General features: G+C 45.6%; 1 protein-coding gene across 1 annotated transcript in view; it reads left to right on the top strand.

Moving 5' to 3' along the window:
* The window catches only part of NOD1 (nucleotide binding oligomerization domain containing 1), a 49,449-nt gene extending 33,573 nt beyond the window's left edge, over window positions 1-15,876 (top strand). Inside the window, exons 8-12 of the mRNA XM_063124484.1 lie at window positions 117-200; window positions 7,218-7,301; window positions 10,999-11,082; window positions 13,924-14,007; window positions 15,476-15,876. Coding sequence (XP_062980554.1) covers window positions 117-200; window positions 7,218-7,301; window positions 10,999-11,082; window positions 13,924-14,007; window positions 15,476-15,548 — 409 coding nt within the window. The 3' untranslated portion in view covers window positions 15,549-15,876. The remainder of the gene's footprint in view (window positions 1-116; window positions 201-7,217; window positions 7,302-10,998; window positions 11,083-13,923; window positions 14,008-15,475) is intronic.
* The last annotated feature ends 1,772 nt before the right edge of the window (window positions 15,877-17,648 follow it).

Here is a 17,648-nt window from a genome sequence, read left to right as displayed (position 1 = left end):
ACTTCAAAGGTTCCACAGGTGTTCAAATGTTTCATTGGTTCTTGCTAGTAGGCAGCCATGTGGGAGGGAAAGCAGGGTTGGCGTCCCTTCATCAGCCTATCTCTTTCTCTTGGCAGAATGTGGGGGAATCAGGTTGGGGATGAAGGCGCTAAGGCTTTTGCAGAAGCACTGAGGAATCACCCCTCTATCACCAACGTCAGGTAAGATCATAGAATAGCAGAGTTGGAAGGGGCCTACAAGGCCGTCGAGTCCAACCCCCTGCTCAATGCAGGAATCCACCCTAAAGCATCCCTGACAGATGGTTGTCCAGCTGCCTCTTGAAGGCCTCTAGTGTGGGAGAGCCCACAACCTCCCTAGGTAACTGGTTCCATCGTCGTACTGCTCTAACAGTCAGGAAGTTTTTCCTGATGTCCAGCTGGAATCTGGCTTCCTTTAACTTGAGCCCGTTATTCCATGTCCTGCGCTCTGGGAGGATCAAGAAGAGATCCTGGCCCTCCTCTGTGTGACAACCTTTTAAGTATTGGAAGAGTGCTATCATGTCTCCCCTCAATCTTCTCTTCTCCAGACTAAACATGCCCAGTTCTTTCAGTCTCTCTTCAGAGGGCTTTGTTTCCAGACCCTTGATCATCCTGGGCGGATGATCTTGCCACCTCTTGGCTTTCCAGATGATCCTTGTTTTGAAGGATGATCCTGACACCAGAAGATTTCAATAGCATACACTGCTTCAAAAACACACACACACACACACACCCCAAAACCCCTCCAAATTTCAGAGGACTTTTAAAGGAGCCCTGCAGGGCCAAAGATACTACTGGGCCTCTTTAGACAACTGGCAGGAGCCACAGTTATCGTCTACCTTTTAATTAATTTTTTTCTGCCCTGGCAGGAAAGCAGTGCAACGTGACACAATTTTAGAATTTCCCGCAGTTTTACTTTTATTGATTGATTCAATTTATATACTGCCCGGTTGGCAGATGCTCTCAGGGTGGTTTACAACCCTAAAAAAAAACAAGAACAAAATGACAACCAAAACAATAAATGCAATAATAAAAATGTCAACATTTAAATAGCAGAGCATTACGGGCACAATCCCTTGCATGTTTAGCAAGAAAAAAAAAGGTCCTGCAATTCCCAGCATGCTCCAGTTGAAGGACTTTTTTCTGTCTAAACATGCATTGGATTCCACCCTAAAAATATTAAAGATTCAGAAGTAAAGTTAATAACCGGAACAACAGATTAAGGATTAAATGCCTGCTGGAAGAGAAAAGTCTTAATTGGCCTCTAAAATTATACAGCAGGGCCTCCAGCGTACCCCAGATAGCTCTGCCCCTGAACCCACCCCCTTTCTCCCATGCACCAATCAGTTGGTGGTTTCCAGGCTTATGTGTAGTTCCCCCTGACCTATTCTAAAAGGTTTAAATTGCCTCTTCTAAGTCTTAGTGACTGGCACTTAGAGCTTTCATCTCAAATATGCTGGTATTTTTGGCTCTGCCCTTTTGGCCTTCAGCCCTGCTCACCCCTGGAATGAGGCCCCCGGAGATCCTCTGAAATGGAATGGGCTCTCAGGCTGAAAGAGGTTCTCTACCCCTGGTATACTGTGAAGAAACCAGGCAGATCTCCCTGGGATGGGCATTCCACAGATGGGGGGCCACTATGGAGAAGGACCTTTCCCTGGTACCCCACCCATTGCAACATTGTGGGTGGTGGCACCCAGAGAGGAGCCTCTGAAGATGATCTTAGCAATTTGATAGGAAGATATGGGAGAAGGCAGCACTCCTTCAGCACCAGTTCTTCTCTCCAAGTGTCGCCAAGGGGAATTGTGGGAAATTAAAAGGATGGCTAGTTACAGCTGCTTGGAGCCCTGCCACTGCAGCCAGGTAAGCCTGCCAGGACCCAGTGACAGAGAAGCATTTTGCCAAGAGACCCTCAAACATGGAGGACATTTTGCTGAGAGCCCACTCAAACATGAGAGTCAGCCCTGGGGCTTTGGGACAGGTAAATGGAGTGGGCTGTTCCAAAGACTGTATTAAGCAGATTCAGACGGGAACTGTGTCATCCAGTCTATAAGAGTCTAGCAGTACTGCAAAGTTGTTGGCAGAGGAGCTTGGAGACCAATTTAAAGCCAAGACCTTTTAAAAATCGAACCTGATTGATGTTTTTAAAATGTGGTGCCACGGCAAGACAATGACATTGTTAGTCCTCGTTTGGCTGTAAAAAACAACAACGCACACAATAAAAAGAATCTAAAGTGAGTGTTGGCAGCCACTCAAAATGGTGGTGAGAGAAGCTTCTAAGAGACGAGATTTCCTTAAAAAAAATGTCAATCACTTTTCTTTCATCTCACAAACAAGCCCTGAACGTTGCCAGGATCCATAATTCAGGAGAACAAATAGCCATTTTCAGTTCTCCCACGAGATGGCAGACTTTGCTGAGTTTCGTTGAGTGAAAATGTCGAAGCCCTACTGAGGGCCTGTGTGAGTGAGGAAAGAGGTTGCTTCACATGTTACATTTTTTTGAGGTGGACACCTAAGATCATGTATAAGGGTACACCCCAGAAGTGTGAGGCGTGTGCATGGAAAACCCATATCTGTCAAACGCAAGACAGCACCCACCTCATCCCCAGTAGGAAGCCATGATTGGCTTTAACTCCTTTTGACTGTACATGCAGTGGCAAACCCAGGACTGCCCTTTGCCTCATGTGCAAAACATCTCAGAAAAAAACAGAATATTTGGCCTAGGTACTGGAAACACCTCACAAAAAGACTGACTATTTAGCCTAGGTACGGGCTCATCAGATTCACCTGGGCCAGGGTCAGTGCACTGAAACTCCTTTCATCTGCACTAGTTGTGCTTGTGTGCAGCATAGTAGTGCCCCCTGTCCGTGTTACATAGCGGACTGCTTCACAGCATGAAGTGTTGCTTGTCAAAGATTTAAAAAAAGCCGACAGATCTCACTAGTTAATACAGCACATCTGCAAGCATAGATACATTCCTGGCTTCCACTGAAAATTCCCGCACCCAAGGACTGATTAAGTGTTTGAAATGGAGATTCCCAGATACGTCCATTGGATGGCATGTGTGGCTTGTCCTAATTTCAGATTAATGTTCCTGGTTGCGACAACTAGGTTCCTTCCAGCCTGCCTCTGTTTGGGGGCCATGTCAAGTGTGCCAAGAGGGGATACTATTTATTCGATTTAGTGGGGTGGATGCCAGCTGTTGTTATAAAAGAGACATCATGTTTTTGGTTTTGAATGCGAGGAATAAAATGTCAACAGAGGCCATAACTGCACGCATAACATCTTTTGCACGTAGACGGTCCCAGGTTTGATCCTTGCCAGGTGAGGCTAGGACAATATTGCCAATGAGCTGCCTCAGTATAAGGCAAGGGTCCCCAGTGCAGCGCCAGCAAGCGCCTCCAAGGGTGCCTGTGAAGTAGTCCCCAACATGGTGCCCGTTTTTAACTTCTTTCATTCCCCCACCCCTTTGTAAAAAATATACGTACATGGATTTGTATGAAGTGCAGACAGCTTTCTGGCAGTTATTCATAGGCTTCAACAAAAGTGGACCAAATATCCAAATAAGTATCCATTTGAAGCTGGCATAGATATGCCACACTTTCAAATATTAGAAGTGTTATAATCCATTGCATTATAGGAAGTGAGTCTTTATCTTTCCAGTGTTGTAATCTCAGCCTTACAAAAGGTTGTCAAAAGTTAGCAGAGAATCCATTTACGCTGGCCGTTTGTTAATTTCCATGAAGCAGGTAAATAATTTAAAAGCGTCTGTACATCACTGAATATTAAAGACTGTTCCAGTACAAAATTTAACTGTGTAATAACCTCCCCACAAAAAGAAGCAACTCTTGAACATGGCCAAAACATCTGTTTTAAAAAAGCATTAGTTGTATTGTACTGCCAGCAATTAGCCAAAGTAGACAATCCTTTATCAAAGAGACGTTGCAGTTTCTAATAGATAGGAAACATTTTTTTATTTTTATTTTTGCTGAATAAGAGTCAACCTACGATCCATAAACATGACAGGTAGATACCAAAGTGACAATCCACTAATTAGGCATTTTGTGGTGGTGCTCACAGCAGTTTCTCAAATTCCTAAATTTGCCCATGGGTCTAAAAAAGGTTGGGTACTCCTTGCATACAGCAGCTTCCTATGTTCTATTTTCTAACACATCTAATAACCAATGTACCTTAGTCTACATAGGTATCAAATGTCATCTTTCTCTCTGTTTTGGAAGTATCTTAACATTTAGATTCCCTAAAAATAAGACCCAAAGAGAAGGGCCAGGATGCAAAGAGTGACCTGATGCCTCCCAAGGCTTGTTTATGCCGGGTGAGATGTTTTTCTTTGAACCAAGGCCCTTTGCACAATAGCTCAGAACTGCTTTCAGCTATTGGGCAGTATAGAAATGTAATAAATAAATAAATAAATGGATAAAATCCAAGCACAAATAGTTCTTTGGATTCTGACCAGACTGAACAGCCTTTATAATGGGTTTAATGATGCCGCAAATGGCCGTCTCCAAAATCTTAATCCCTATGATGAGGTAGAAGAGAACCACCAAATATTAGGCTTGCGTGTCCATCGGTTGTACCCAGTGGTTTTGTTCTGTCAGCGGAAAGGAACGCTGCAGCCCTCCTGCACGAAGGCAGGAAGGAGAGAAGGGGAAAGTCCCATTGCGCAAGAGGAAGCCCTGTGGCTTCTGCGAGATTTGAATCCATCCTCTTGCCTTTCACATGAACGGAAACTCTGGGGCTTGGCTTCAAGGTAGAAAAGAGAGATCTTTGAGGGAGATGTCTGGGTAATGCAAATACATATTTCCAGCACTTTCTGCATTTGCCTCATTGCTAATCTCTCCTAGTTTCTTTTTTAATTATTTCCACAAACAAAAACAGCCATTAAAATGCTATGGGAGTTTTCTGGAAAACTCCAGGGTGCTTTAACATAGCAATAAAATGTATTCCATAGGAATTTAGCTAATGAATTTCATTAGAGCAGGCTGTTTTATACTTATACATTCTCCAGGGACCAGCTCCTATCAGTTGCAATTGAGGGTGCTCAGTGCGGCCTTGTATGATGACTAGGAGTGAGGCTCACAAGGACAAGTTAGCCTTCCCTAACATTGGGAATGGCAGTGAAAGAGTCCACTTGAGTTTGAAGCATCTCATCTATCACAGGTAGCAATGGGTGTCTCATTCATATGCAGGGCTCTGGATTTGAGTCAATGCTGCTAAGTAGTTTTGACTTCTCATCATCCTGGATTTATTTTTTTTAATGTCAGATCTGGCTTGTTTGTTTGTCAACGGGCATAAGTGTTGTAATAACCACAACGGACATTTAGCCCAACTGCTGGCTGCAATGTAGTTGATCGATTAGAGCAGCCTTCACCAACCCGGTGCCATCCAGATGCGTTGGACTGCAACTTCTAGCATGCCCCAGACAGCCGTGCTGGGTGGGGGTTGTGCTCTGGAAATAAGATGCAAGATCAAAACAGAAATTGTGAAAACACGGGAGAGTTTTCCTCCCTTTGCTGCCAGCTCCTGTTTGAATAAAGAGATCCATTTGCAGTGGACTTGGAACTCAGGAAAGTTTTCCGTTTTTCTTTCCCACACGAGGGCCGTTCCCAGCAAGTTGATTTGTATAAACTCAGGCCATTCACGTTTGTCTATTCCACACCCCCATTAGCACATTTCTTTTAGTAGCATTTGATCTTTACTCTTGTTTTCTGCAATGTGCCTGTTCTTATTTACTATAATTTGTTTCAAATATTTGTCGGTCACCTTTGAGGATTAACACCGTCTCAAGGCAGCTTGCAAAATATAAAAAGACAACCTGCAAACAACAATACATTTCAAAAACCATAATACTAAACTTAATAATTAACAAGAGGCAGCAATAGCACAATTATTTATAAACATTCAGCACAGTAAAACACTAAAACCCAATGAATAAGTTACAGCTAAAAATCACATTGTATATATCTAGCAACCCAATAAAATCCTTTGAGCACCCTGTGGTCTGGATTGCAAAGGACGATCAGCGTGGAGCTGTTGGAATAAGATAGTTCTGCCTTCAGACGGATGATTGGTCGCCTCAAACAAAATCTGTAAAAGCCTGTTTTAAAAAGGGCTGTATTAAAAGAAAACAGCTAAAGGCCTCTTTTCACATATAGGGAACATGCCCAGCACCTGACCTATATTTGACAAAGAATGCATATTTCAGGATATCTGCTCTCAGGTCTGATTTACACTTTCTCTTCTGGGACTGGATCTCTAGTGTGGTGCCCATGGGCAAAAATTTCTTAATTTTTTTAAAAAAATAAATTAGAAAAAACAAACCCAGAGAGCTGGCATGCTGCAAAGTGAAATACTGCCCTCAAGTTTCCATCTTTATTTAAGTTCAAAAGAATGGTTTTGCATTTTGGAAATCAGACACACAAACCCTGCTTTGTACTTAGATTCTTGGACAGGTTACTTTCCTTTTAGGCTTACCGGTTTTACCTTCTGGGAATCGGGTGTTTTGTGACCAGCCGTGCGTACCATAGTAGCCATTTTATGAATGGGCAAGCCCTTCCGCTATAGCAGTCATTTTGTGAGAGCGCCCACAACACTCTCAAAATTCCAAATGTGGCCACAGACCCAGAAATGTTGGGATGCCCATTCTGTGGCTTGGGAGCTCCTTGCCTGGGCTTCTTGTCACATCCATCCTGTAATGGGGAGGCAAGTTGGAACCACATAGGCCGGGTGACGATTTCAGCTCCCTTCCCATGGAAACAGCCTCCTCTTTCACATGGGAAGAAAGGGCATTATTTGCCCTCACCGCAATATTCCATATACACATTGTAGTCGGGCAGCACAGGAAGAATCTCTAAGAAAACAGGTTTGGTGCCGATAAGGGTGTAAAAGTGCACATTGGGCTTCAGATGGCCAAAACAACCGTCTCACTCTTGGCTAAAGTTCTAAAAGTCAGAGCAAAGCGATCTGTATAAGGGAGGAGAGAGGATTCTTATCAACAGCAGAGGGCCATGCTTGCAATACCACCATGTGAGTCTGTGTTTGTCTAATGTCTGACCATGTAAAGTCTTCTCCAAATGCAAAAGACCACAACTGGTTGTAAAAGCAAAATATTTATTGCAGTCGGTGTGGCCTTGTTGATTTTTATTTTTTAAAAACCATTTCCCCTATCTATGGTTTCCTTCACAGTCTCGCATTTAACGGCATTACGACAGAAGGAGGCAAAAGCATTGCAGAAGCTATGAAGTACAACAACACTGTGAATATATTTTGGTAAGGAACCGTTTCTGCCAGGTTCTGAGGGCTGTCTTCGCGGGGGATTTCCTGCGGCTTGGATGGGTGCATTGTGAGTTCGTTTACGGCGAACGGCGTTGTAGCCTGCCCGTTCCCAACGAGGCGCTTCCATCTCAGAAAGCCGCAGTATCTGAGAGTTGTTTTACTCCGTTCTTTTCAGTTAAAGCGCCCCCTGTTGTTTCCTCTAATGAGGGCTTAGTGGGGAGTGCCCAGAGTCGTCTCTCCTTATATGAGCAGGAAGTGTAGGCTGCTCTGCAGCAAGGTGACAAACCAGAAGTCAGTGGGTGGTAAATTCATGGCTGGTGCCCTTCTGGAAACAGTTCTCAGATTCCATAGTGAAATGGAAAAGCTGTGGCCAGGCTGGGCCTAGACTAGAGAGAGGGCTGTGTTAGTTCTGTGCGAGTTACATGGATTGGGCAGCCTGTGAGGGTGGCTTCCCACGTTCCTGGTGTCGCACTCTAGCTTACAAGCAAAAGGATGTGAAGCATCCTGTGGGAGATGTCCTTATGACAGCCCCCACCCCCAGGTGAGCACAGCGAGTCTGTTGACCTAATGTTGCCCACCCAGGAACGGGGTGGGGATCCAGCAGATCTGTACGGTGCGTTCTTGGAAGAATCCCAACCAAGTGCTCCCAGCTCCTGAAATAACTTTCGTGAACCGCCCCAGAGAGCTACAACTATTGGGCAGTAGAGAAATGTAATAAGTAGGAACATTCAGAATGGGCCTGCAATGAAGGGGGAGAAACAGCGGCTTCACTTCAAAGGGGAACAGAGGCGCTGCCGTAGCTCAGAAGCAGCTGGGAAAGAAAGAACCGGTTTCCACCCAGTCTTGTCAAGACAAGCAGATCTGCACGCTTGGGGACTTTAAAAAGGAGAACTGAGGAAGGAAGAATTATTTTTAAAATCACTTCCTAGCTCCCAGTAGTTAGGTGCAGACAGAGGGGTGGCAGCTCAGAGGTAGAGCACCTGCTTTGCATGTTGAAGGTCCCAGGTTCAAATCCTGGCATCTCCAGGTAGGGTTAGGAAAGAATCCTGTCGGAAACCTGGGGAAGCCACTTCTGCTAGGCCACGTCAACAATACTGGGCTAGATAGACCAAGGGTAGCTTCCTCCCGAAGCCCCCCACGCACAGATCCAAGCAGTTGATATAAAACCTCTTGGGGAAATGACTGCTTATTAGTATTTGCACCCATGCCTCCTTGTTGTACAAAAGTATCCAAACACATCCAATCCTAAATGGAGCAGTCTAGAGTCCAGGCAGTCTTCGCCCCTTTTTCAGGGGAATGTACACTGGTCTCTTTCCAGAATCAGCCGCCTGGATTCGCAGAACCTTTGGCTGTGCTGCTGTACAATCTCTTGCATCGTAAGAAATCTTGTTGCTCCCTGTTTCTGCCCCCAGACGTCCTTCCGTCTGTGCCTGCGAGCCTGTTTTGAGCCGGGCAGCATGAAACACTCGCTCTGACGTAGCGGGAAGCCAGGCTCTCTCCAATCTTGTCTTCCATCGTAGCTCTAACAATGCACGGTTTGATCGTGACCAAATTTCTAGATACAATAAACAATTGTGCTTCTTAGAACAACGAGTCCCTGGCATTGACCAAAGGGGAGGTGGCATTTGATGATATCCCAAGCGGTGCCCAGATCTGGCGCAAGACATTTGGAAACAGAGGCCACAATGCTGTCGATGGTTTGAACATTGCTGAACAATACTGAAACACCAGTGAGATGAAATGAACAAACAGTGCCTGAATGCCTTTGTTCCAGGCTGCTTTGGCCTTAGTGCATGAGCGCTCGTTGCCTTTAGCATCTGGACAAATACTAAGAACATGGTAGAGGTCAGGGAAAAGAGAAGAACAGCCCTGTGAGATCTGAGCATGCTCAGTAGCCACGGAATGTTGAGTGTCAGCTGGACATGAGAAAAAACAGAGGGGAGGGAGAACAGAATCACCTGTCGGAATGGCACAGGACAGCTGGCTGGCTGGAATCCTGTCGAGCAATCTTCCCCAGTGTGGTACCCTGCCCTCCAGATGTTTTGGAGTTTATGTCCCATCAGCCCAAACAGCATGGCCAATGATCAGGAGTGCTGGGAGCAGCGGTCATGAAGTGCAGGTGCTCATCATGACAGTCGATCCGTATCGACAAACCAATTATAGCAGTTTTCATCTCCACCTGGAGCAGGTCTTTGGCGGGTCTGAGTCGCCCATCCAAGACCAACCCAGCCCCAAATACTTTGCATTACAACAAGATATAATATATTGTTAGGAACTTAGGAAGCTGCCTTATACTGAGTCAGACCAATGGTTTATCTAGCCCAGTAGTGTTGATGCTGACTGGCAACGGTTCTCCAGGGTTTCAGGCGGGATTCCTTTCCTCACCCTACCTGGAGAAGCAGGGGATTGAACTTGGGGCCTTCTGCGTGCAAAGCAAGTGCTCTACCACTAAGCTACAGCCTTGGGGAAATTAATTCCCCCTTCCCCATTCCTGCCCCACCCACAGCTACTGTGAGGATTACAGCTAAGCTCAAAGGGAACAGGAAAGTGGCCGATGACTTGAGCATCCCTGCTACTCATAAAACAAGGGCCCACGCTGCACCCCTGAAGCCCTGGCTCCACTACACCACTGGCTGGGAGCTGCAGTTCAGAACCCCTGGAAGGTATCCGGTTGCGGAAGGTTGCTGTATAGGAATGTCCCTTTAGGAGGTGAAAATGCGCGGCAGCATTTTGTGGCTGATCTTAGTTCTTGTTCCTTAAAAAGGAACATTGGCACACTGTGTTGAGTTCGAGTTCTGCCAGATCCAAGTCATCAATCAGGTTCTTTTTTTAAAAAAATAATATTTTTAATGAAAAAAATACGCAACGTATTGTTATACAACACAATCATACACAATCAATAATTTTAGCTACTCAACAAAAGCACCCAACATAACACCACATAAAAACTTTCAAAGGTTAGTTAAATAAATTCGGTATCAAATAGATTGAATTCTCATAACACCACACAAAAACATCCAAGAATGAGTTAAATATAAAATAAACTAAATAGATCAGATAGTACGTAAGTTCAAGTTCCACATATCTTCCAAAGCCAATGATTTCTTAAATAGCAAAACAGGAATATATGTTAATTTCTCTATCATGCTTTCATAGCTGGAAGGAGGTGCTAACGGCCTTTGCATGTATATCTTCTGCATCCATTTTCTGTCAGTCAACTCATCTTTTTGCACGAGTGGCTTGTTTTCAACTTCCTAACCAAAAGAAACTGATTGATGACTTGGACCTGGCAGAACCAGAACGCAACTCAACACACACACCTGTGGATGCGCCTTTGGTATGCAGGCAAGGATCTTTGACTCTGATCTATAACAAATAATAAGATTTTATGTTCCCCAATGAACACGGACATCTTGGCCAAATCTGTGTTTGCTTCAATGCAATCATGCTAACATAGGAGTGGTGCATAATAGAAGCTACACAAAGCAGTAAGCAGACATGACATGCCTACGTATCAAGCTGTGTGTTTTATTAATTAATTTCATTCCTGGCTTAGCCAGGGTCTTTTGACAAAGCTGCATCTAAGCTGGCAAATAGGAAACTGAGTAACCCCAAACAGAATGTCCACATTTTCGAACCGCAGACTTGCCCTCCGTTCTCGTGACTGAAACCCTTTTGTTTCCCTGACCAGGCTAACAAAGAACGAGTTGGATGACGAAGCGGCCGAGTGCTTTGCCGAAATGATAAAGGTCAACAAGAGACTGGGCCATCTGTGGTGAGTTACGCTGGGTGATGGAGAAGGAGCTCTGAGTCACCACCGTGGGCTACAAGGCATATTGCAGTAACTCTGAGCTTTCCACACAAGGACCCCAAAGTCAGCCTTTGGCTCGTTTTGACGGAAGGTCATCTTCAATTTTCACTGAGGCATCTAATTCATGTTGAAACAATATCTGAGCGCCTCATTCTTTTCAGTCATTCCCGTAAGAACCATGGGTTAAACCCAACATCCCGCAAGTAGACTTTGGTTCACACAATGGGGCTTCCCCTTCCTCTCTTCCCCCTGCGTGCCCCCCACATCAGCTCCAGAGGGTCCCCCAACCTACCAGAACAAGAATCTGCCTTCCACAAGAGGAAGGGTCCTCTGCCTGATTTTAGGGGTCCCTCTTGCTCCCTCCACATCACACCCATTCCTTGTGCTCTGCTGACTCTGTGTAGCCCTTTCAGGGGGCTGGAGGAGCTGTCGTGGGAAGGAGGAAGCGGGAAGATCCACTTACGCCGGTGCAGTTGATCCAGCATAAATCTGGATCCAGAGGCAGGGGGAGGGGAAATCCATTCTGCTGGAGGTTTCCATTCCACTGGCAGAAAGACAGCAGTGGATCCAACCTGACGGATTTGGCTGAGCTGCTGTGCTGGTGGCCATTTGTACAATTGGGCTTCATGCATTACGAACATGAAAGCTGGAGATGAATTAGGGTTCCTGTCTTGTGTAGGAGCCTTTATCCAGGTGATGACATCACCAAAGGAATAGCTGTTGAGTTAGTGTTCTTGTATGTATTAGTAGTTCTGAGCCAATGCTGATGATGATGGACGTCTGAGTGTGCCTTTACGTGTATATCATGATACATCTCTGGGGCCTGAACTAGCCGGAGAGGGATGTGCGCTTCTAACCTAGAGGGGATCTACACTAGTCAAGTTAGACCGTGTCTTACTGTTTTTAAGTGTGTGTTTGGTAGTATGACGTTCAGTTTGTGACTTTTTATTGTTGTCTGTTCTCCGGTTTTTATTTTGAACTTCTCTGAAATAAGTCGTTCTATTTGGTATGATGTGGCCGATTTCATCATATTAGATGGGTTTCCTGTAGTTCTTAATTAGCCAATCGCATTCCGGGGGGGCATGTTTATGTAATTTCTGTGGCCAAAGTTGGAGCCGTTTTTTTCTTTCAAGCCTCTTTTTTGCAGACATTTTTTAGTTTCACTTTTGGGAGGCTGCTTGCTGGTTTGTTTGCCGGTGGAGGATTCTCGGAGAGAAGAGGAAGTGGGGGGGGGGAAATTGATGGGGGGGGAGGGGGCGGGAGAACAAACGGATTTCTTTTCTTAGTGTGGCCAAAAGGAATGCATTCCCACGGAAAGAGAAAAGTAAGTAAACATTTTAAAAACTGCTATGTTTTAAATTGTTCAAAAACAAAACGTTCAATGACTGTAAAAACAACGTTTCATATACTATGAAGATATATAGGGTGCTGTTGAACTCCTAGGCCCTTAGTTGTTTCCATAAACCTGTGGCCCCCCCATGCCACAGATGGGCTGGTTGGGCTGTAAATTATTCCTTCTTTCAGCCCAGGATTTCTGTTTGCAAGCTGTGCCCCGACTCTTTGTTTTCATATGTCTAGCCTGCCTTTTAAGCCAAGTGGGGGCCCTTAAGGCGGCTTAGAAAAGCAAACATAATTATAAAAAACACAAAACCATGTAAAAACATATTATAATCAAAGTAGGCATTAAATGAATTTTAAAATTTAGTGGGAGAATAAAAAGAGAATGATACAAAAAGCCCACATCTATGGGTTGGATCCAGACTTAATTGTACTTAGAGTAGATCCTATTGATTTCAGTTGGTCTATTCTATGGATTTCACTGAATCCAACCCTATAAATATGTGGGTTGAAAGAGAAAAAAAGCATTTTTAAAAAAGAAGTAATAACCACTTGCTGCCACAAGTCATAGTGATGATCTCCAATTTAGATAGCTTTAAAAGGGGGTTAGACTAATTCCTGGAGGCGAAGGCTATCAATGGCTACCTGTTCTAAGGCTACATGCTACCTCCAGTAGTAGAGGCAGTAAGCCTACGTACACCAGTTGCTGGGGAACATGGGCAGGAGGGTGCTGTTGAACTCATGTCCTGCCTGTGGGTTCCTGGTTGACAGCTGGTTGGCCACTGTGTGTGTGAACAGAATGCTGGACTAGGTGGACCCTTGGTCTGATCTAGCAAGGCTCTTGTGTTCTTAAGACCAAGGTCTAAAATGACCTAGTACATAGGCATATTGTCTCTGATTCTGGAGGTCCTATATAAAGCCCTTAGACTAGCTGAACCCTTGGTCTGATCCAGCATGGTCCTTCTTATATCCTTCACTATTTACAGCTGCGTAGGTCCCCTCATGTCTGCTCCTGAATGGTGTTGAGCCAAGCTAGAGCGGCCTATGAATTGCCTTCCACTGCAGCAGTTTGGATCCAGTAGGGCTCATCCCCCCAGACAGCTGCTCTCCTACGATCGGAGAGTAGCTGTGTGGTCTATCACAATTGAGCTCAGTCACCCTGAAAGACGCCCATGCACTTTCGTCTGGAGAGGCTTGGAGCCTCTTGGCCGCGCTTCTATGGGGCGATGATTGTCTGATGCCAAGCAGGCCAGCCATGCAGATGGAAATCAGAAACCACCCGGCTTCTGGCAAGCCACCAGTCTTGTTCAGCAAAAGGAGTGTTGATTTTCCGCCTCTGATGCGCCGTGCCCGAGCCAAGTGCGTGACAGGCAGGACGCTGCGAAGCAGGCGTAAACATAAGAGTTTGTCCAACGCAAAGTGCTTTGCTTTCTTTTCCTCTCTCTCTCTCTCTCTCTCTTTTTAAAGGCTTATCCAGAATCAGATTACCGCCAGAGGAGCCAAATGCCTGGCTGATGCACTCCAGGACAATACAGCTCTTAAAGAAATCTGGTAAGGGCACACTTCTGTGGCTTTCCAAAGTGTGACATTCACGTGTTGGAGGGCCATTGAACCTTTGGCCATGTCTCCACATGCAAAGTCACACTGAGTGGGCTATTTCTCCTCGAAGGTATGGTGTAGTGACTAGAGTGTTGGACCGGGAATCGAGAGATCCAGGTTCTAGTCCCTACTCGGCCATGGAAGCTCACTGGGTGACTTTGGGCCAGTCACAGACTCTCAGCCCAACCTACCTCACAGGATGGTTGTTGTGAGGATAAAATGGAGTGGAGGAGGATTGTGTACTCCACATTGCGTCCCTTAGAGGAAATAAGGCAGGATAGAAAAGCAATAAGTACAGGTGTAAAGTAAAAATGTGCACGTGGGTGTTCTCAGGGCCATTTTACAAATGATCATAGCAAATGTACCCCCTTTGGGTTGGATCCTGATTTAGGTTAGGTCACTTGTCCTGATGGCAGTGGACTTCTCTGCCCCCTCCTTCCCACGGCAGACCCTCCAGCCTCCTGAAAATGCTTCATAGAGGAGTCAGGAGAGCCTGCTGAACAGTGGGGGGAGGGAGGATCCCCTCAAAAGCAGGTGGAGGGACCTTCTGCAAGCAGTCTTGCGGAAGGCAAATCCATGAGCCAACCCTTTGTCAGGGAGCTGCAGCCCTAAGAGGTGTACTCTGTGTGCATGATGTGTATTTTCCACACTTTGTAGTTTTAGGTGTGCAGCAGAGGCATCAGCAGAAAACCAAACCTTCTGACGGCTTCCAGGAGTGTGGTCTTGCAATCCCACGCTTTGTTCGCACTTTTCTATTTAGTTCCACCCCAGTTTAGCTCCTTCATAAATCCTGAGCCAAACTGCTGAAATCCTATTTCAGTGTTTTTCTATTCAGCCCAGATCATAGCACCCAAATTACATTCTAGCCACACACACAAAGCCCAGTTTTCCTCTCAAAAAGGAAGCATTTGTCAGTTTCAATATTTCTACCATTATCCTCGCGTTGGATTAGCATTCCCAAGATATCATAGAATAGTAGAGTGGAAGGGGGCTATAAGGCCATTGAGTCCAACCCCCTGGAAAAGCTCTTAGATTTCTGCAGGTCGTGTTCACATCCTCACAGAGACCAGGGCAGCCTTCCACAGCCTGTGCCCTCCTGGTGCATTGAACAACCACTCACATTGTGATGGGAGTTGTGAGCTGGAGGTTGGATCAGGAACTAGCCTGGGCTCTCCTTTCAAAAACAAATAAGGCTAAATCCAGGTTTACTCATACTTTGTGCAAACCCATGGAAATCAGTAGAATTTAATTTAGTCATGACTAACTTACGTCCCATTTATTTCAGTGAGTTTACTCTTAAGTTATTCTGGACCCAACCCAAAGGCAATGGGAAGAGCTTCCCCAAAACAGAAAAAAGAAAACTCCCGCAGGAACAGCTGCTCCATTTTAATTTTTGTTTCTTCTTTACACCCCCCAACAGCTTAAACGGAAACCCAATAAGCCAAGAGGAGGCGAAAGCCTTTGAGAACGAAAAGAGGCTCATTTGCTTTTGAGAGACGTCTTTCCGGGTTGGGCAGTTGTCAGTGTGCCAAGGCTGCTACGGCAGTGGCTGAAGCCAGAGCGACTCTTGAAACCCAAATGTGATGAGTGATTGACTACAGGGTGGAAGAAGCGTGCCTTTATTGGGCTGGAACAACGGCCTTTCCCCTTGCTGCTGTTTTTACATCCTGGGACAGAAGCTTGAAAGGGGATGCTGCCTTGGTCATTAACCGTTCATGTTGTATTTTAAAGAGGAGGAAACTCACATTGGGCTTGTCAGATCTACTTTTGCTGGTGCAAACAGCATACTCTTAGAATTAAAGACTTCTTAGTCCAGGCCTACATTCATAGTACCACTATTGAATGGAGCTTACAGGCAGCCTTTCCACACCAAAAGCCACTCCCCCCCACCCTCTCTCTCTCCCTCCCTCCCTCTCCCCCCCCCCCCCCCAATGCACTTTCTCCATTTGAGATTTAGGTGGTATGAAAGTCATTTTGTTGTTACTATTAAAGAGTTGGGAATCCTTGCTCATCTATAGAAAATCACCCAGAGATCTGCCTTCTGCCACTTGTAGAAAGCTACCTCATGCTGAGGGCTTCTTTATACACCCTGTATAACCCATCGTGGCTGAGCAGTGGCGCTGCGTTGTTTATATGACGCAGCCTCCAACTCGCTGCCACATTAGGCTTCCCCCCCCCCCAAAAAACTGCACTTTTTTGTGGTGTCATTTTACCATGACTTTTTCAGTTGCTCTGAGGTCGCCGCATTGTTTCTTCGTCTGTCAGTGGTGGCCTTAGTTCGGGTTGAGCAAGTGGGCCTTGCTAGGGTAAGCGCTGGAACGGAGGGCAGGGGGTGGGCTGGACAAGCCAAACAGCCGCCAGTGCTGTGTTTTTTCCTGGTCGGATAGCCCATGTTCCCTCCTGCCGTGTAACTTTATTAATTCCACCTCGCAGCAGCTACCAAATCAGGTACCAAAGCAGCATCAGATAGACACCTCCTGAGTCAGACCATGGGCCCACCTAGATCACTATTGGCTACTCCGCTTTTGCAGGTTTTCAGATGGGAGACTTTCCTACCCCAAACTAGGCACACCTGAACCTGGGGCTTTTTGCGTGCAAAGTAGGTATCCTACCACTGATTTATGACCCTGAATCAAGACACCATTTCCGTGTTCCTTCATCATTATGTACATAGGTGCAAAAACATCTCTCTCTCTTTCTCTTTCTCGCTAACTTATTTATTGATGTGTCAGGCTACAATTGTTTGTGGAACATTCACCAGTTAATAGCAGTAGCACTTGGTAATTAAGCAAGTCAATATCATTCATCCAGATCGACACCATTAATTTTCTTTGCTGTTGCTATCAGCAGCGACACCCTTTTTGAACTTGCACAGAGGGGTTGTCCCAAGACTGTGTGATCTGGTGCTGATATTTGCATGAGGAGACATAGTCCAACCTGTAGCCATATCGAGATGTGTGTGAGCCCGTGAAGAAGAGTGACACTTAGTGCTGTTGCTACCGGAAAGCTGTGATTTGCGTGGCAGCTACGCACCACAGAGGAGGGGGGGCACGTTACTCCTACACGTCCCCAATCTCCTATCAAGCAAGTACTATGTGCCTGCAATTGGTTGCCCCTGCATTCAGTTGGAAACCGGAAGGAGCAATCTCTTTGTTGTTCTAACTATAAGAGCAGCTTCTGTATCAGAAGACTGGAGAGTGGACAGTGCAATAGCAATTTTTAAAAAGGGACCCAGGAAATTACAGGCCAGTTAGCTTAATGTCTCTTCCGGGTAAATTGGTTGAAAGCACAATTTAATAGAAAATGGTGTGGAAAAAATGGATAAGGAGACATTTTTCTCCCTCTCGTCATAATACTAGAACCCGGGGTCATCCTATGCAGCTGATTGGTGGGAGACAATAAAAGGAAGGACTTCTTCACACAGGGAAGAGTTAAACTATGGAATTCGCTTTCACCAGTTGTAACAACGACCAATTATGCAGTATTACTGGAGCTACAACCATAAGGTGAATGTGCCAAAGGACTTTCAAATCAACAAATGCATGGAGCTTCGCCACCTCTCTTAGCCAAACACCCACGCATAATCACTCCCC

This window comes from Elgaria multicarinata, chromosome 1 (assembly GCF_023053635.1).
Source record: "Elgaria multicarinata webbii isolate HBS135686 ecotype San Diego chromosome 1, rElgMul1.1.pri, whole genome shotgun sequence".
Lineage (NCBI taxonomy): Eukaryota > Metazoa > Chordata > Lepidosauria > Squamata > Anguidae > Elgaria > Elgaria multicarinata.
Note: the sequence above shows the minus strand (reverse complement) of the source record. Positions and strands in the feature narration are given on the sequence as shown.